This window comes from Condylura cristata, unplaced genomic scaffold (assembly GCF_000260355.1).
Source record: "Condylura cristata isolate star-nosed mole 26May11 unplaced genomic scaffold, ConCri1.0 scaffold00009, whole genome shotgun sequence".
In the NCBI taxonomy this organism is placed as follows: Eukaryota; Metazoa; Chordata; class Mammalia; order Eulipotyphla; family Talpidae; genus Condylura; species Condylura cristata.
Genome location: NW_004567110.1, coordinates 20,363,217 through 20,384,252, shown reverse-complemented (window position 1 = coordinate 20,384,252; position 21,036 = coordinate 20,363,217). Strand labels below are relative to the sequence as shown.

Genomic DNA, 21,036 nt, shown 5'->3' with positions numbered 1-21,036 from the left:
TGAAATACACTGCTGAGAGGAGCAGTGGGAGGGTCAGGAGAGGTCTGCTGTACCGTGTGGATCACCTTCAGGGCAGGCAGGGATTGAACTCCTGCTGAAGTGGCTTTAGCTTCTTAGTGCTGTGCTTTAATGTGTTGTGCCAGTAGGGAGGGCCAGAGTTCATCTTTTACTTCTAATAAAAGACATGGATTGTTTTTCCTTATTCCTATCCAGGCCTCTTCTGGAGGGACTTAGGTAGCTGTAAATTGTTCTTAGACTTTAGATCTTCCTGTAACTAGCAATAAAATTTACTAACAACAATATGTTATAGTCATCATTATGATGGAAAATACTTATTCAAATGCTTCATAGAAAGTTAATTTTTCTTATAAGAAGTAATTAAAATCTGCTTCAGGCTTTTTGGTTTCTCTATTAAACAACAGATCCTATTAAATGATTAGTATGAATATTAAAAAGTAAATTACCAGAATATTAAAATGTGTTATTTTGAAAGCAAGCAAAATTCTCTACCACAGAAATTGAGTCCTTAAAAATATCCCTTAAATTATAAACAGCTAATCTTTTGCTTTCAAATCTATCTGTTAAAATTGTCACTAGATGAGCTTTAAGACTTTGTTTTGAAATGAATGTGACTTTCTGATCTATATTCAACTAGGAACAGCTGCTCATTAATAAAAAGCCATTAAAATCCAACTCAGAACAGCAGGTCTAAAATTGTGATGAGGAAAATATATCCCTTCAGTGAAAATCCAGGAAAATGGGTTGGGGGAGACCTAGAAGCACAGGGTTATTGTTTAGTATGCAAGGTCTTTTGTTCAGGTGATAATACAATACCCAGAAAAGACAATATCCAGACCTGGAGAACTCAGAACTAGTTTACCTAGGTTTAAAACTGGGAGAATCTGGTGATGGGTTGGAAGCTGAGAGAATAAATTAAATCTGGCAATTAGGGACTGAGTAGAAGCACAGATCAGAAGTCTCAGCACAGGCAAAATGATGTGCAAACAGGGTAGGTAGAATTAACTGTACACCCTGGAGTACAGGCAGTTCAGGGAGAAATCTTCCCCGTGTTAAGTTTTGATTCTCATGCTCCTTCCACTTGCAATTGCCTCATACTCAGCTCACAGTACCCAGAACAGAGGAGGAACTTAATATTGCACATTTCCAAGCAGTGGTTCCCCAAGCAAGAGCCCAAATTACTGGCACTAATGATGCCCAAATATGGGATCAGTCCATTTTTAGGTATTTTCAACATAAAATTTAAGTTTGCAGTGTGGGAAACAAGTTGTTTCTGGTAAAGTATTTGTACTACTACTTACCTTTGGAAGTGGCAAAGTAAGAAACAGAAGACTTATACAAAAAGAAGAAAGTATCATTGAGGTAAAATAATTTGAAGCAAAGTCTCTAACATTCAAAAACATGTTTATGTCAGAATGTTGGCTATTCTGGATACCAACTTTGGGGAATTTGAAGAAATTTTGTAAACTGAATGATTGAAATTGAGACATTTGAAGAGATTAAGGTTAGAGCAGGTGAACTTTCAAAAGAATATCTGATGGGTTTGGGGTTATGTAGTTAATGGAAATTTTGATACAGTGATACAGTAGTAATAGTGGCAATAACAGTGTTACAGTTACCAACAGAAAAGAGTGGCCCTTTGCCCATTAGGGAAGATTCACTAGTTGCAGTTGAAACAGGAAGGCTTTATTAGAGAGCCCATGCTTGTGAGAGCCGGTTCAAGAAGGGAGAACATAGTCTGGCTGCCTGAGGGAAGTTAGGAGAAGCAGGGAGGAGGAAGGCAGTGCCTTAGCTTGTTCTGGGTTGGACTAAGCAGCTGCATGCACAGACAGGCTGCATTCAACTATGCATGAGGGCACGCAGCTTCCTCCAAGAAATTGCAAGATACTCATTAGCTAGAATCTAATGCTTTTTAAAATCTATCAGGGCGCCTCATGGTCAGTGTGATAGGCCAAATGATTTGGGCAGAACTAGTGAGTCCTTAATTTAATCCACCTGTTCAAACAGGATTTAGGGCAACTCATCCTACCAGATCATGAAATTTATTTTACCTAGTTTGTCTCAACAGCACATATCTAAGTGCTTTGCAAATATTAGTCATTCTAGAAGCAAACATTATTATGGTCGTTTGACTGATGAGGAAATTCAGGTTAAAAGAAATAACTGATCCAATTATTCCAGAGCGAGAGATATAAGCATCCCCCCACCCCTTCCTCTTCAGGAGAATTACATAGAATTCATAGAATTACAGTACAGATTGGACTGAGGGGTACCTAGGGTGAATACTAGAAGTTAATTGGGTAGATGGGTGCTGGCCAGGGTGACAGAATAAAGTTAGTTCTAGCAAAAAAAAAAAGGAAATGAAAAGGGCAAGCGGGAAACAATTTGCATGAACTGCTTTTAGCCTTTGTCCATAAAAACTATGGGCTCTCCCTGGTGCCTCAACAGGTTAAAGCACAGCACTATGAAGGTGTCCACAGCCACTGCAGCAGAGCTCAATCCCCTGACAAGGAGGTGACACACATGGTGTGGCAGATCTCTCCTGTCTTGCCTCCTGCTTCCCTCAGCAATGTATTTCAGTCAATCTCAATCTACCTGGTCTGCTCCCCACTCTGTTTCTGTGAATCCTCTCCCCCCCCCCCACACACACACCTCTGGCCTGCATCCCAGTTCTTGTGTGCATAAAGAAATAGATCTTTAAAAAAAAAAAACAAAAAAACGATTCTCCATCAATCGCTTTCAACTATGAGGCACATCGTTTTGAGGATCCCTTACCCATGTAACCTTTACAGTATAAAAATAAAAACAAGAGCCGGGTTTCAACAATAGGACAAGAGGGCAACTTAGTTTGAGAGTAAAGCTGCGGGCTACACTCGAGGGCCAAATGCAGGGACCTGTTTAAGTGCTACCTTTCAATATCTAGTTTAAGAAAATTCGATTAATACATGCTTGGGGAGGCCAAATTCTGAACTGAATTCAGCGTTTCACACCCCTCAGGTGGCCTAATGAGATCCCTCCGACCAGCTTCCAAATCAAACCCAGACAGCGGGAGCTCCATTTTTTGCAACCTACACACTGAATTCCTTTGGTCCCATCCAGTAGGATGGTCCCGAGGGTGAAACACAAAGCGACATGGTTGGAGCGGACGCATTTTTTGTAGAAAGAAGGGGGACACGGAAGCAGCCCAGGTGCTCTGCATTGGGTTCAGTGCACACAGCCTGCAACCGTCAAAAAAAAAAAAAAACCAAAAAAAAAAAAGAAACCCAAATAAAAACCAACCCACGACTTAGCCTCAGTTACAGCCACGCCTGGCTCCACTCGCCCCGCCCCCCAGTGCTCATTGGCTCTCAGCACCGACACCGGCCCATCAGACTCGCTCTTACTGGACCACACAGGGCCTGGGGCGGGGTGCGGAAGTGAGGACCTGGAGACAGCCGTGAACCGCCTTCCAAGACGGTGAAGGGGGGAGGAGTTGGGGGAGGGTTTTCCGAGAAGGGGACGGCCATGGCAGCTGCGCGGCGGCAAAGGCGGCTGCGACGGAGCGCGCGCCCGGCTTTGAATGAGCGGGGCTAAGACTGAACGGTCGGAGCGCGAGCTCGAGGAAGCGACCGGCAGCGCGCGTGCGCGCGCCTTGTGTGCGCGCGCGGCCCGCGGCAGCTCGGAGCCTCCGCCGGGCGGGCAGGGAGGGGGAGGGGCAGGTGAGTGTGTGCGGTTCGTGCGCGCCCGCGAGGGGCTTTCCTCCCCCACTCCCACCCCTATCCTAACCTGGCCTTGGGGGTGTCATCTGCCTTTCCTCCACCAGCCCTCTTCGCTCCGTACTTCCCGCCCTCCCACCTTCCCTTTCTCCTCTCCGCCGGGCCCCCCCACCACCTTCGCAGGGCCGGCTATGACTTTGGGGTACTATTTCCGGGTCAGGGTGACAACTGGGGTGAGGGAACCTCGACTGGTAGCGGCCAGAGCTTGGCACTTGCACCATGCTGGGCTCACGTGGCGACACTCACCTGCGGGGCGCCGGCCCGGAAGCCCCTCAGGGCCCCAAACAACCGCTCCTCCACCGGGGCAAATTTGTCAGCCTTCCTCGCCTTCCCTTTACAGGCCTTGCCCCCTCCAAAGCAGGCTTTTCCAGAATTTAAACCCCAGTGCGCCCGGTATCTACTTCCCAGAGTTTGGAACGTTTCACAGAACGCCCTACGCATGGCGTCGGATTGTGTAACCTGAAAACGCGCTTGTTTTTCTCATCTGTGCAGTGGGTATGATTTTTTTTTTAATTAGTTAATTTCAGGTGGGTAATCTGAAGTTAAAAGCATTTTACTCATGAAATTCTTAACTTTGGAGTCATCCTGGGCTCTCTAAACGTCTCAATGGGTGTCACATGTTTGAGCCTGACATTTGAGGGGCCAGAGATGGTACAGAATGTACAGCTGGCGCTCACATTCCACTGTGTCCCCTGCTCTCTCCGCTGCTGACCTTCTATTTTTCAAATTTATATGAGTTCAAGTAAATTTTGGTACTTTGTGATATTCCTAAATAGGTCCACTGTACCGAGAATGCTGAGGATCACACGGTATTTCAAATTTTGGTTAAAATAAAAATCAGAAGCACAGTAGAAATAACAGCTCTTGCTGACTTGTTGCTAGAGCATTGGTTTGGGCTTGTTTGAGAAATTGTGATACTGTGACTACAGGGATCTCACCAGTAATTTACATGGAATTAACATGGAGGAAATTTACATCTTTCATGCTTTGAATGCAGCATTCTTTTAAAATGCTGTAGGTGAATCTGCTTCACTTGATACAGCAGAGAACATATTTTCAAAAGCCCTGCCTGTAGATAGATTGCTTTATGGTTCTGAACCCTGGTCTATGTCTCAAGCTTTTGTTTTCCTATTAATTTTTAGGCAATTTTAATTTAAATTGGTTATACCTGCGCATCTCAGTTCTAGAAAGTAAAAAATGGAACTTAGCCTCAGATTCGTACTTATAAACTGTTGATCTAGAGGGTACTTCAAAACGCACACTGAAGCAAGGAGTGTAACATTAAAGAAAGTTTTTCAAGTAGAATGTGTGGTGAGAGCCTTGGCTTTGGGTCATTCTCTTTAAAAACTGAATGAATCTAAGCTTCACTCTCAACTGTATTTATTGAATGAGAATAGCTGGACTTCCTTTGTTGTTAGGAAGCCACTGAAGCGATAGAACATACATAGTTTAGAACTAAGCCTTTAGTATATTGAGTACTCAAGAAATGTTAACTTCCCTTTATTCATTAAATAATTGAGTACCTATTATGTGCTTGGTATTGGCTAAGACCTACAAATACCATTCTCAACTACACTGATGGGAGTCCTGCCTCCTTAGTCCCTTGCATCCATGGGAGTAGATATGTACCGGCTGTGACCGCAGCAAACCAGGATTTCTTTATGCTGGGTCAGTAATGCTTTCCACCACTGAATGTAGTATCTCATATAATAGGTATGGAATGTAGATATTCATTGAATTTAATTAGCACATTAAATAAATATAGGTCCCAAAGAATATTCCTGCCTACGAATTAGTCAATGTTAATAGAATCAATAATGTTCTTTGATAGGTAATTTGAATTCTATTTCAGTATAGCTGGTTGGAAAATTTATACTGGAAATCATATCATTGAATTACTATGTTAGTGAGGTATCCTTGGCTTTTGACTTAAACAGGTTTGAATTTAAATTATTGCATGTTGATATTTGAGAATGTGCTTTCGTGAAATCAGAGCAATAATAGATGTTTTATAAGGTGGTTAAGTGAGATCATGTTTTCGTAGTGCTTGGTAAATGAATAGTAATTTCTCATTAATCACAAAATTTTTTCTATAGAATCGGAATACTCGTAATTGCTCAGAAAGACCCACTTTCTATTTTTTTGTTGTTGTTGTTGAGGAAAAAAACCCAATTTTTATATTCAATTATTGAACTCATTGGAGCTGATACTTTCAGAACAATGACATCAACAGTATTTTGTTACAAGGTGATGCTGATGTCTGGTTAGCCAGGCTCTGTATGAAATTTATTCTTGACTCTTCATGCATTTATATCCAGAAATACACCTCTCCTTCTAGTCCTTAAATATTATGTGTCTTTGCCCTCGCATAGCTCAATTCTGCTACCTCTGCTCCCCAAGTGTCATATGTTGTACAGTTTGTCAGACTAATTTTATTTGTTTAAAGTTTTCTGAAACTTTAGGCTAAATTTTCATATCGGGAGGTTTGTTTTCTTTTGTCGAGAGTTTTATTCTTGATAACTGAGCGCTCAGATAAAGGTTTTATTCACTTTAATGTTCTGATCATCCTACTCGTAATGAAGCAATCAAAACTTTGAAATCTTATTTTACAAATGATAGCTAGAGATATTCTCTGGGGAAGGCTTGGCAAGTAGATGGAAATAGTTACAGTACAAAATGGAAAATATAAGTGCTGAAAGAAAAATCTTGGAATTAAGACTTTAACAATAGTTCAGCAAGAAGTAGTAAAGGCTTACTTAGGGAAGTTGCAGCGGAAATAAGAAAAAGTATGGGCAGTATTAGAAAATGGAAAACGGTCTTTTTTACTGTTTGGATTAAGAGAAAAAGGAATCAAATTTGTTACATTTTTTGAAGCCTCATAAACCACCACGGAAATGTTTTTGACTCAAGTTATTTTGATTACTTGAACTTCTTAATAATTTCCTGGTTCACTTTATTTTAGAGGTTCTGTTCTTTCCATCCTCTCAACTAGTAGACTACTTCCTGCTGGCTCATAGACAGTCACTAAATCACGTAACACCTCCACATCTACAAAAATACATCATCTTTGCCTGGGAAACCTCTTAGAACTCTGCACTGTGTCTTTCTTGACCAGAAGAGTCCACTTCTGTATATATATCTTAGCTCGCTGGTTGAGAAAATCAAGAGATTGGATATTATATTCAGGTTATTCCAGTACGGGAATAATAATTCTAAATGGTTACTCGGCAGTTTTCTACCTCAAAAAATAAAAGTCAAGAAAAAATTAAAACATATAATTCCATTATTAGAAACATTACTCATTTGTGTGTATGCATGCACCTGTAATTTGTGACTTGGTTTAACATGCAATCCACTCTGCCTTTTTTTACGGTGGAATAACATGCTTTTGTTTTCACATACAGCACTAGCTTTTTCAGGGCTATTTGTCAAAAAGACTGGCTTTTCTTCCCTGGACTGCCTTTATACCTTTGCCCAATTTCATTGTCTGTAAGTATGTGGGTCTGCTTCTGTACCTTCCATTCTGTTCCATTAGTCTATTTTTCTGTTTTGATTTTAATACTACACCATTTTAATTACTGTAACTTTATAACAGGTCTTGAAATCAAGTTATATTAACCCTTCTTTACTTTATTCTTTTTCAATTCGGCCGTTAGAGATACTTTGCATTTTCTTTTGAATTTTACTACATGAGTGCATTCATATTATTTTTAAATTAGATTATTAAGTTTTACTGAGAGAAAGCCAGCCTGCTGAGATTTTGATTGGAATTGCTTTTGATCTATAACTCAATTTAGGAAGACTTGATATTTTAATAACAATGAATCCTTGAGCCATGAAATATCTCTTTAATTCAAATCCTTAAAATTTTATTCCTTATATTACTTTTAATAGATAAGTCTTCATCAGATTTGTCACTAAATATTTAATTGCTATGCTTTTATAACATTTTTTTAAATTTCAATTTCAGATTGTTAACATACAACATTATGATTGATTGTAGATTGAATTTTCTACATAGTAACGCTTTTATTTCCTAGTACTGAAAACTTTTTTAAAAAGTCTAGTTTTGAAAATTTTAATAGTTACCTTTTAACTTTATCTGCTCTGTTATATTTGTGGTTTCTAGGAAAAAAGAAAACACCTGATTGTCACAGTTCATGATAAGACTTTTCAGGTTGCGTAGATGTAAAACTTATAAAATCAACTCAATACATTTATTTTTGTGCATTTCCACAGGTTTTGACTCCCACCATGGCTATCACACAGTTTCGGCTGTTTAAAGTTTGTACCTGCCTAGCTACTGTATTCTCATTCCTAAAGAGATTAATATGCAGGTAAACAAATTTTATGTTCAAACTGACCTGTTTGTCTCCTTGCTGTTTTGGATATCTGACATATAGCTTCAAAAAAATAGGATAGAGTAGATTTACACTATGTTGGCTGCAGAATTCATTCATTAATCTCTAGTATATTTTTTTCTATCTCATACCTAGAAAGTAGAGGTTCATTTCTTTTCATTTTTTCAAAATCTTAGACTTTCCAGTAACAGTACTAATGGAAATATTAACACTATACTCCAGGGTACTGTAAAATTTCAGAAATAAGTAAGCCTCTGAATAAAAGGTGTCAGTGGTATGATGAAGGGCAGAATTAGACTTTTGTTGTGAACTTAATTTAATATACATAGCTGTTGGTTTATAATGATGCATACCTAAAACTTATATAATATTATAATGCAGTGTTACTTTAATAAAAAATTACATAAAAATGTAAATCATCTTTCATTATTAAAAGGAGTTTTTATGTACATAATTATTTCATTATCATAGTGTTTAGGTAAGTAGAATGAAGTGTAGGCATTTTTTTACATGCTGCAATGTGAATACTGTTTTTATAATAAAGACTTCAATGGTTTCCAACCTAAATTTTGTGGGAGGAAGGGCTGTTAAGTAATATTTCAGAATATGTAGATAGACCAGGGCAAAATAAATCATAATCTGCTTCAGTAGGATGTCCCAAAACTAGAATTCCTTCTATTTTGTCACACTTACCCTAGATTTATAGTCCCTAAACTATGTACTAAGGCAGCCCAGGACTTGATATTAAATTTACAAGGGTTCCAGTGGATGTTTAAAATTTCCTTCAAAACACACTGTTGTTGATAATAGTCATTGTGTAAGTTGCTGTCACAGATAGTTAATATTTGCAACAGTAGATCCTACAGGATACCTTTTAATAATGTTCCTCACTATAAGATAAGGTTTGTTTACTTGTATTTTGGTGACCTATTTTTGACAACCAAAGCTAGATCCTTTTGGTAATCCATTGCAAAGCTAGATTTTAGGTTGCAGTAAAATTGCATTAAGCTAATTTATATTATTATGGAGCAGAAAATAAGGGTGGTGGTATTCAATCTGATTCCCTAGTTTGAGGAGCTGTGCAGAATCTACAAGGCACATCTCCCATTAGTAAGTAACTGCTTATTTAAGAATAAAATAAAAATTACTATTTTTCTTTATATATGTTATGCATATGTGTTGTTTTTTAAATAATTACTAAGTAATTTGGACGTAAATGTATTATATTGTTTTAATCTAACTACTTAATCAGTGGGATTATTAGGCATTTCTTTTGGCTCAGTGGTACTATAAAAAAAGTAATGACACACTAAGAGTGGGATGGAGTATAAAAGGAAATGGAGGGCACTCAGCACTCTTTAATGGACAGGATTTAGAATTTGCACTGTTTCTATTTTTAGCCTACTGTCCAGAGCGTGGTCATATAACCACCTAGCTGCAAAGAAGGCTGAGAAATGTCTTCTCTGGCTAAGTGACCATTTTATAGTTTTGTTAAGATCTTCTCTTACAGGCATTAGGTTACTACCCATAGTGTTTTTACGCATGCTGGTTTTGGTGATTGTTGAAATAAGTAACTTCTTCTTTATTTTAGATCTGGTAGAGGACGGAAGTTAAGTGGAGACCAAATAACTTTGCCAACTACAGTTGATTATTCGTCAGTTCCTAAACAGGTAATTTGTTTTTATGGTTGAATAAATATTCTAGAAATATTTATTAAAAGTTTGTAGACCAGTATTGTGTCATAAAATTATTTTTATAGTCAAGGGCAGAATTATTGTTACATTTTTTTGGTCCTAGAACTTTTCAGTTTATTTTCCATATCTTTGGTCTCAACTGGATTTATTGGAGCATTTTTCTATTTCAAAGTCTTAGCATTTACTTCATTTTTGGACTTAACATCTGTTCACTGACTTTTTATGTGAGTTGAGATTTCCTGACTTTCTTTGCTGAATTATTTTATATTGTGTTGTGCCCTTTCTGAATATTTTAAGACATCATTTTCTGTAAGTTCTATCAAAATGTTGGTGGATTTTGCTTTATAGACAGTTACTACAAATAGGCTACTTATATCACAAGGTCCAGTTCTCCTTTTGTGGGCTGCAGTTCTGATGTTAGTTCATTTTGCAAAGTATTTTCTTTTGTGTTTTTAATGGAGCAAATAGAATGTCTAGTTCATTGTAGAAATATTTTTTTAAGCCTTTGGTCAAGTTTGGCATGTATTATAAAAGTTTTCTTTCCTAGTTGGTCAAAGAAGTTTGAAAATCACTTAGAAAGCCCATTTTTCTAACAAATGATTTATCAAATGTTAATTAGCTTCCCTCTTGGTAGCTCACAATATGATCAATTAAATTTAGACAGATGTTGAAGAATGGACTTCCTGGGATGAAGATGCACCCACAAGCATAAAGATTGAAGGAGGGAATGGGAATGTGGCAACACAACAAAATGCTTTGGAACAGCTGGAACCTGACTATTTTAAGGACATGGCACCAACCATCAGGAAAACACAGAAAGTATGTTACTAAAGATTTGTGGTTTTGGAGATTAAACTATTAAACTTCTTTTCAGATTTTTATATTTAAAATTAGGCACTATCATTAATATTTGTTTGAGAGCATATAATCACTTTGCTTTGTTTTCTGTTATAAAGAAATTAGTATATTCAAGTGACATAGACATAAATTGTGTTAAGTTGTACACTTAAGCCTTTTAAAATTATGTCGGAGAATTTATTGAAATCTGTTCTTCTCAGTAGATTAAACTATGAGAGTAAGCTGGAGTTCTAACCTTAATAGAATCTACAAATATCGGTATTGGGTTGTTGGAAAAGTCATGACGCAGTTTTTCTGGTTTCATCCTTCTGCTTCCCAGCTGATTTTAGCTGTACATTTATTTTCATAGTTCCAAGCATGATAAAATTTCCATTCAGTAATCAGACTGTTTTTGTTGAGTATTGAAAGGTCTCAGTGCTGAAATGCATTAAATTGTTTATTCTTCAAGAAACCTTTATATGAGTTTTTCAGTAGATGAAAATTTTGTAATGTGAAAGTATATTACTGCTCTCAATAGGAATCCAGTGTATTTAAATAGTACCATAATAAAATAATTAGCATGAAATCGCCTTTATGCAACAAAATTAATATTAACCTAAAAGACTTTAATGCACATACTTAGAGGTATCCACACCCTTAGAGAACTGGTTATCCTACTGGTTATGTAGGAAGTGATACATGTTCTTCTTTAATTCAGTGACTAAAAGTGCCTAATTATATTTTAGGGGAGGAAGATAAGAATTTTTGTCAAATAAAATGAAATTTTCTCAATATGTAACTGATTTGTGTGACAGGTACCTGAAATTTGGTATGCTTTATAGACTATTTTAGTTTTCACAGAGTAATTTTTAAAAGAAGAAGCATAAAGCATATTTTAAGTGATTTCAAAATAGTTTGATTAGCTAATTATTTTCTTTTGATTTATAAAATATTTTTACAATTATGTTTTAATTAATCTTTTCAGATCATCATTAAGAAGAGAGAGCCCTTAAATTTTGGCATCTCCGATGGTAGTACAGGTTTCTCCAGCAGATTAGCAGCTACTCAAGATTTGCCTTTTATACATCAGTCTGTAAGTATGCTAATGGCAGAGTTTCTAGGAAGGACTTTGTTTCTATTCTCTTTAAAGAAGAAAAAAAAGAAAAGAATCAAACTCAATTTAACATAATATTTGTAGTTATTTCACCTTGAAAAAGTTTAGAAATTTTAGAGAGATTTAAGGTTCTACCAATTCTGACATTTTGAGATTACAGTGTATATCAGATATTAAGATTAGTAAACAATCATATAAAGTTAGAATGTTATTTAGAAATATTAACCTCAGAGAGATTACCACTAAAATATGAACTTTAACCCTAAAACATATCACTTCTCAGTGAGTTATGGCATGTTTTTCTGTAAAATTTATTCTAAGTGTGATGTGACTTGAAATGAGTGCCTGAAATGCAATACTTTTAAAGACAAGAAGCGTATCAGTGGATATGCTTTGGATTTTTAGCAATGTTCAGATCCTTCCAAGACCTAAGCTTAAGCTTAAGCATACTTTAAACCGTACTTGATTGTATTGTTATCAGCTGTTTATAATAGCGACACTCTTTTGAGTTTCCTTCTGGCATTTCCACCGATTTTCCCAGATCAAGTGATGGAGAGAAAATATGCAAGTAAATCCTCAGTGCTTGTTTATGACTTAGCCTTATAAATGATACACTGCCCTCTTTATATTTTATTAATTGGAAGCTATCACTAAATCCAGCTCACATGCAAAGGGAGAATGAAGATCTAGTACTTGAAAAAGAATATGAAGACATAGTTTTAAACCACCACGTCTATCTCTCTTTCTCTCTCTCTATCTTATTTGTTTAAACTGCACAGGTGCCTGTTTATGTATGTTTTTAATTCATTGATGAGCAGGTCTCCAACTAACACCAGACACTGTGTTATTTATTAATAACATGGAAACCAGGTCCTTGCCTTGGAAGCAACATTCTAGTATGGGAGACTAGTAAGTGTAAATGATTGCTCATAGAAATTACAAGTTTTGATAACTCCTGTGCAGTTACAAGATGTTTTGAGAGCACAGCTGTTTCTCTGAATAGCATCATAATGTTAATATTTTACTTTATATTATTATTATTTTCTAAATTTTAGACTTTATTCATGTATGTTTCATCTATATTGGTAAAGTGGTTAGATGTTTGCCACCTAAGGTATTATAATACTAATTCAGTTCATTATAAAATTATAAATATATAACCACTTACAGAATTGTCAAGGAGTAAATAGGATAAGTGGTATTTCCACATATTTTTCTTCCAAGCAGGCATGATAAAGAGGAATAACGTAGGTGAAATTGGCCATCTGTTGCAATTTTTTCTATATACCAAAAATACCTTCCACTCATTATACAAATTATTTTCTTTTAAGCTGCACTTTCTACTTTTTCACTGGAGATTATTGTTTATATTATGTGATTTATTTTATGTCAGGAAAATTTTTCAGTTTCTTATAATTTTTCAATTTGTTGGCTTTTATATTTTGTTAAGTAATATATTTTGTTATTGTGTAAAAAGTCTGTCAGTTTTATCCTTTATAACTTTTTTACTTAGGAGGCATTCTCTACTAAAGTATCAAATATCAGTCCTTTTTTAATGGTCAAAGTAATGTCACTTTTTTTATATCTAAATTTTGATACACTAAAAATCAAACTCCTTAGTTTGGAAAAATGATTATTTAAGAAAAGACAGCACCTGGTAAGATGAAGAAAAATTTGATATTATTAGTCTTGAAAGAAATTTAGAATAAAATCACAAGACGCAATTCTTAAATCTTAAGAAATATGCAAATATGTAGTAAAGAAGATTATTATTAGTACTGGCAGAGGGTAGAGATAACAAGGCTTTTGTTCTTGTCAGAAAAGTAAGTTGGTATGGCTTTTCAAGGTCATTGCATTTTGTTTCAAAGGCTTTGAAAAATCCTTACTTTTTGACTTAGATATACTACTTTTAAAAATTTATATTAAACAGGTATTCAGCGATACTTGAAATTTTTTTAGAGGATGATATACTTCTAGTTAGGAGGGGAAAAGCAATATATTTTATTTCACTTTTAGGTATAAATACTCAAATGAGAATATAATATATTCACAGATTAATACCCTTTATACACACAGTCATTTCCTTACATAAATAAATGTTTTAGATTGAGTATTTTCTTTGTCTTATGGAAGAAAAAAGTGAGCTTTTAGAGTTCTGGGCTGTAGAATAGTAGTGGCCAACCAGATGCTGTTAGGAAGGTGGGACAAGCAAAAGGAATAACAATATAGAGGAATATTCTGATAACAAAAGTTGGCCTGATTGTCATTGTTGGCCTGGTAAGTACCCCTGAAAAGTCTCTAAATTAATTATGCTTAAGTAAAGATTACTTTGCTAGATTGGAGACTTTGGTTCTCCCTTTTTAGAGTAGCATAGTCCCATCAAACATATCTGTTCAGTCTGTCTCCTTCCCTACCACCCTTCTGCCCCTTCCTTCCCTGAAAAGAAAGAGAAACAGAAAATAATCTAATTATCCATTCCAAAAACCAAAGGGGGGAGAGAGAGAGAGAGAGAGAGATCCTTTAAAATAAAAAATAGAGGCCCTCCCTGGTGGTGCAGCGGGTTAAAGCACAGCACTGAGAAGCTAAAGCCACTTCCGCATGAGTTCGATCCCTGCCTGCCCCGGAGGAGACCACATGGCGCTGTAGACCTCTCCTGACCCCGCCTGCTGCTCCCCTTAGCAGTGTACTTCGTCGATCTGCCTGTTCTGCTCCCCTCTCTGTCTGTGGTGAATCCTCTCACCCTCCACATCTCTGGCCTGTACCCCAGTTCTGTATGAATAAATAAATAAATCTTTAAAATATATATATATATATATATAAAATAGAAAGAAAATGTGATTTGCCAGGACTGTTGACTATTGAAAACTACTACAGCGCAGGAGACCCCTCAGTTCCACACAGATCTGGGCTCAAATCATATGGGCCACATAAGGGGAAAGAGGACAACTATTTACATAATTTTGTTTGGTATTTTGTTGTAGTCTGAATTAGGTGACTTGGATACCTGGCAGGAAAATACCAATGCATGGGAAGAAGAAGAAGATGCAGCTTGGCAAGCAGAAGAAGTTCTAAGGTATTTGAGTAATACTTACATTACATCTTGAGCAGAAAAACTAGATTTACTCATGCTGCATTTAAGGTTAAGAAAGTCTGCTCTACCAAATATTATTCCACTTTTTTCTCATTTGAATCTTAGATAACATGGTGTATTTCTTTTGTATTTCAGACTGCATATACTATTTCATAAACTTAGAATCTCACAGATTTTTTTTTTTTCAGTTGGAAAAATTTGTTTCTAGTTTGTAATGCTACTATCTGCAAACAAACATTAGTATCTCTAGACATAGCCCTCTGTTATGTGCTAGTACAATGCTATTACTGTATAACTACTGTGTAACTAAATTTCTGTTGCCATAAAATGAATGATGTCTGGCTATTTTGGGAGTTTCTTCCAAACTTGTTCCTTGGTCAGTTAATCTCTCAAATTCTAGTGTACTTTAAAAAAAAATATATTGAAGTAACACTGGTTTATAACATATCAGTTTCCAGCATACAACCATGCAATTCTCTGTGTACTGCATCTCAAGCATCACCATACAGTTGGCTCCTTTTAATCTTTTAACCCGCCCTAAATTTCCTCTCCTCTAATAATCCCAGTCAGTGTTTTGTGTCTGAAGAGTTTGTTTTGGCTTTGTTTTTGTTTATATTCCTCATATGAGTGAGGTCATATGATATTTGTCTCTTCTTCATATGATTTATTTCACTGAGCATAAAACTCTAGGTCATCTGTATTATCACAAATAGCAAGATTTTAATTTTTTAATAGCTGGGTAGTATTCTTTTATGTATATGTGTATACATACATATATATATATATATATATATATATATATATATATATATATACACACCAGCCATTCATTCATCACTGGGCATTTAACTTGTTTCTGTGTCTTGGCTATTGTAAATAATGTTACAGTGAACATAGAGGTACATGTATAATTAGCAGTTATGTGTTCTCTGAATAAATAGCCAGAAGTAAAATAACTGTATCATATGGTATTTCTATTAATATTTGAGGAATCTCCATACTGTTTTCCACAGTGGTTACATTACTACCAACAGTGCATTTTTCCATATCCTCACCAACACTTATTTCTTGTTTTTTAGATAATAACCATTCTAACAAATGCAGAAAGACATCACAGTATTTAAACCTAACAATTTAAAGCTTTGTAGAAACAAGAATAATAATTTTAGGGTCTTCCTAGTGGCTCAAGGGGTTAAGTCTCAGCACTTTGAAGCTGTCAGCAGCCACTGCAGCATAAGTTCAATCCTCATCCAGGGAGCTGACCCATGTGACACAGAAGACCTCTCCTGTCTCACCCATTGCTCCCCTTCAGCAATGTATTTCACTGAATCCATCTGTTCTGCTCCCCGTTCTGTCTCTGGTGAAATATCTCACCTACACAAAAACATACACACATACCTCTGTACCTCTGGTCTACATCCAAGCTCTTGTATGCATAAATAAATAAAATAAGGCCCTCCCTAGTAATGCAATAGGTTAAAGCACAGCACTATGAATCTGTCACAGCCGCTGAAGTCCAAGTTTGATCCCAGCCAGGGGGGAGACTCACATGGTGTGGTGGATCTCTCCTGACTCACCTGCTGCTCCCCTCAGCAGTGTATTTCCGTCAGTCTGCCTGTTCTGCATCCTACTCTGTCTCTGGTGAATCCTGTTACCACCACTCCCCCCCTCCCCCGGATCTCTGGCCTGTACCCCAGTTCTGTGTGTATAAATAAATAAATCTTTAAAAAAAAAAAAAAGAATAGGTGATGGGAAGCCCATGGGGATTACAACTGAGATGGAAAAGGGCATAAAATGATGCAAAAATAAACTATTATATTCTTAAAAAAATAAAGTAAAATAACTTTAAAAAATAGTAATAGAAGATGAGATCTTTTGTTTATGTGTCTATCACACAGCATTATATGCTTCATACCTCACTTCGTATAAAACATACTAGCCTTCAGCACTGCAAGCTAGCACAGCCGCTTCAGTGCGAGTTTGACCCCAGTCCTCGGAGATGCTGGACATGGCGCGGCAGAACTCTCCTGACCTGCTCTCTTTGTGTACTTCATTGGTCTTCCTATTTTGTTCCCCTCTCTGTCTCTGGTGAAACCTCTCTCACGGCCCCTGCACTTCTTGCATGTACCCCAGTCTGTATGCATAAATAAATAAATCTTAAAAAACAAAGCAAACAAACAAAAAATATTAAGTCTTTTGAAATTCCCCAGTGTAAAATGTGAGCCCCTACTGTATCTTCTTCTGGGTCAGAAATTACACCTTTACTTTTGTTTGCCCTGGTTTAGCATAGAATCCAGACTTGCACATTTGAGGGAAAATAGCTTGTATGGCATTCTACATTTTTATATATATCTCAATCAAGATACTTTTAAAGCCCAATGAGGTAAATGAGTCAGGAACTGCCCATTATAAAAGATCATATTCTGCAGGTTCTCAAGTTTTTTTGTTGGTTGTTATATTCATATTTCTTTGGTTCTGTGAACGATACACTTAATTCTAGTGACTGCTGCAAAAAATTATCTTAGGAAAGTTTGTGACTAATCATTGATGAAAACTTAGATATTTAAATATATTACGTTAGCATTTTAAAAATAGTGTAACAAGATACATTGAGATATATATTGATTTCTTATGTTTTAAATATTGGCTTTATAATAGGGATAGAAGAATTCCTCTAACTTTATGAATAAAAATAGCTTCATTTTTGTTTTTCTTTCTTGTATCAATAGTGCATTATCCTACACAGCCAGCAGAGGGTGCAATTAAATAACTGGGAGTTCTGGTTGATTTTCATTTTGATTTTGTCCTTTTTGTTTTTAACATTTCAAAAAATTATTTTCGAAACAAAATGTTTTATTTATTTAAAGTTACTATTTTCTATATAGTATTTGCTTTTTCTTTAAATTGGAGTAATAGCAGTTTGAGATGTACATCCTTTGAAGTCAGTCATGTATATATACTTGCATTAAGTTTACTACTAAAAGTCCAGCTTTATTCTTTACAATTAACCCATTTCCTCTGATATACCACCCACCTTCCCCCTTCTCGTCTAGTAACCACTAACTTTTACTAGTGAAGATGCCCCATTTTTTTTTAAGATTTATTTGTGTATGCATACAGAACTGGAGTACAGGTCAGAGGTTCAGGGGCAGTGAGAGGATTCACCAGACAGTGGGGAGCAGAACAGGCAGAGTGAAGAAGTACACTGCTGAGGGGAACAGCAGATGAGACAGGAGAAGTCTGCTGTGCCATGTGGTTCACTTTCTCCCTGCCAGGGATTGAACTTACGCTGAAGTGACTGTGGTTAGCTTCATTGTGCTACACTTTAACTGGTTGTACCACCAGGGAGGGCCCAGGAGCCCCATTTTAAAAGTTAGGAAAGTGAGAATTTTAATATTGATTTCTATTTGATAATTACTTGATATAAGGAGTTATTTTTCAAATTGTAAACAGCAATGTTTATATTGCATAGATCATCAAAATAAGTCAACATTTTTATTTGCATGATTTTTTTGAGGAATCAGTTATATAAGTCTGAGTACTTTAGAACATTTGGGATTTATAGTGACTATTAATATTAGTCACAAAGATAAAGAAAGGATTTGTTCATTTTGAACAACCTTAGTGATAGCACTGTGTCATGTGCTAAGTTCTCATAAGTTCTTAAGTGTCTTTTAACATTCACTGTATAAAAGCCTTCTTTCCCATACTATCCTCTTGCAAAACAAGAGCCCATAGCAAAACAAGACCCAGAAAACCCAACCTTAGGGTTTACATTATATGACAAGTAAGCAAGAGAGCTTATAATTCAGGAATAGAAATGCTTCCTGCTCTAAGTTGCATAAATACATCCAAATAGACTTGGATACTGCCATACATTGTTACTGCTCCAGATAAGCACCATACCTTGTATTTTTTAATGCCTCCTGTTTCTCAGTGCCACTATAAAATATTGTCAGTTATGATCAGTATTGTTAAGGAAGATGATTTAGTAATTTCAGAGTGTATGTATTTAAGGAAAATTTTGTCTGCAGTAATGTCTAAATTGCTTTTTTTTTTTGGCCAGGAACACTAATTGTTGATATTTGTAATACAGCTAGTAAACAGGCTAAATGGTGATCTTATTTGTTTGTGACCTAATTACCCCTTTATAAAGAGTTATTTTCCAGTTTCCATGTAGGCCACTGACCTTTTTGACTATTTTTTAAGTGCCAATTATGGGTTTTTTTTGAAAGAGCCAATAAAAAGTAGATTTTCTCAAAAACATTAATTGATTTCCAGGTCAAAATGTTGCTCAAAATAAGTCTCTACTTGCTTGAGTTCTAATCATTCATCATTCTGCCTACTGAAATATATAACTATGATTGATAATTTTATATAGGTGTCACTATTGTCAGCTTTGAGGTGTCCCACAGAAATCTACACTGGATTTCTCTACTCATAACTTATTGTTGCCTATACTGTGCCCATTTGTCACCAACAGCTCCTTTCTTCAGTGCCTATGCTGCATGACTTATTGTCTCACACCCTAAATCTACAGATTCAGGACCAAAACTTATGTTCCATTTGGTTTGACCAATTGCATCACTCCACTTCCATTCATACTCCCATGCCCCAAACACATAAATCAATGTAAGCAGAAAGATTGGATAGTTCTAGATCAATGAAAGCCCTGAGAAGGACCAAGGAGGGGCTAAATATTCCATACATGTGTAATTAGTAAGTAACCCACCACTGTTCCCCCTCATTAGTAGAGCTGGTCAAATGTCAATCCCTAAATAGATTTTCTAGCTTCTGGTTGGAAGGTGTTTCATAAGTTTCCATTTCCTTTTTGTATTGTGTTCTGTACAGTTATATTCTTGACATCCTTCTACTGACTGTTTTTAATTGTAACAATAACAACAGGAGATATCATCCTCAATATCAGGCTTTTCTGAATGATATTAAAAAAGGGTTGTGGTCTAATAAAGTGCTGTTTAAGAAAAAATAATCTAGAAAACAGAGTGAGAAAATATGACTTGTTATCCTTGAACTTAATCTTAAGAATTTAGGTAAATCACTTAGCCTTTTTGCCTCATTTTATTTATTGGTAAAGAAGAGATAATACTGATTCTATTTTTGCAATTCATGTAAAGAAATGCTGGCTTGAAATGTTCAAAGCAGCTGGATGGAGACATTTTAAACTTTTATTTGATGGTAGTAAAAAAGACACAGCTATTTCTTCCAGAATTTATTTGCTGTTTCACTTGTGTGGTACTTTTAAAAAATAAAAAATAGAATATGTTTCTTCTCAGGCAGCAGAAGATAGCAGACAGAGAAAAGAGAGCAGCAGAACAGCAGAGAAAGAAAATGGAAAAGGAAGCACAACGGCTAATGAAGAAGGAACAAAACAAAATTGGTGTGAAACTTTCATAACAAATATTCTTCAGATGTCAGTGCCAGTAGGAGAAATGTGAGCTCCACACTCAAGCAACATTTATATGATCTAAGAGTATTTCCAGAATACAAACACACTACCAGATTTTAATGCATTCATCAGATGATGCAGATACCAGGATTTCTTGAAAGTACTTTGAACTTTTAGTGATTGATACTTAAAAGAACAAAAAGGACTATGACACAATATTTTCTTCAACGTGTTCCAACGATAAGACAATTGTTTGCTGTAGAGAAATTATTACAAATGAAATTACCAGTACCTCTTCAAGCTAGTGATTCTAGCTAAATAAATGGGTGTAAATAATTTATGGTAGGAAAGAATTCTGCTGTCTATAATGCTTTCCTTCAATGTGCATAATGATAAAATAAATAATTTTAAATATTTGTTTGTTTCCATGATTACCTGACATAAATCAGAAAAACTTGTGGGGCTTTGATTTCTTCATTTTTGTTGTCAGAAGCCAATGTTGGCATACATTTCCTCCAATTTGTACAAGTATTGTTTGTTTGATATGACATTACATTAATCATTAACTTGACAATTTTAGTTTTCCAGAAAATGTCATTAAATGTGATTATTTTATTTATCATAAATATTTTATACATCATTGTTTTTTAGATGATGGTATAAAGTTATATATATTTGTAATTTATATTGCATGTATAGACACTGAAAACCAGTGAAAATGACAAGTTTGTTTTACATTATAATTTGTTTTAGAAACTA

At 35.8% G+C, this 21,036-nt stretch overlaps 1 protein-coding gene across 4 annotated transcripts; it reads left to right on the top strand.

Moving 5' to 3' along the window:
* Window positions 1-3,510: 3,510 nt before the first annotated feature.
* On the top strand, window positions 3,511-20,693 carry EBAG9 (estrogen receptor binding site associated, antigen, 9). Of its 4 annotated transcripts, XM_012723112.1 has the most exons (9): window positions 3,512-3,716; window positions 4,114-4,268; window positions 7,178-7,262; window positions 8,013-8,110; window positions 9,726-9,804; window positions 10,489-10,647; window positions 11,651-11,758; window positions 14,761-14,852; window positions 20,165-20,693. In XM_012723112.1, the coding sequence occupies exons 4-9, from the start codon at window positions 8,028-8,030 to the stop codon at window positions 20,283-20,285; spliced, it is 642 nt and encodes a 213-aa protein (XP_012578566.1). In that variant the 5' UTR covers window positions 3,512-3,716; window positions 4,114-4,268; window positions 7,178-7,262; window positions 8,013-8,027; the 3' UTR covers window positions 20,286-20,693. The 4 variants fall into 4 exon arrangements, with proteins under 4 accessions (XP_012578568.1, XP_012578566.1, XP_004679703.1 ...); XM_012723114.1 differs by lacking the exon at window positions 7,178-7,262 and having other exon boundaries at window positions 3,511-3,716; XM_012723113.1 differs by lacking the exons at window positions 3,512-3,716; window positions 4,114-4,268 and adding an exon at window positions 4,282-4,300.
* The last annotated feature ends 343 nt before the right edge of the window (window positions 20,694-21,036 follow it).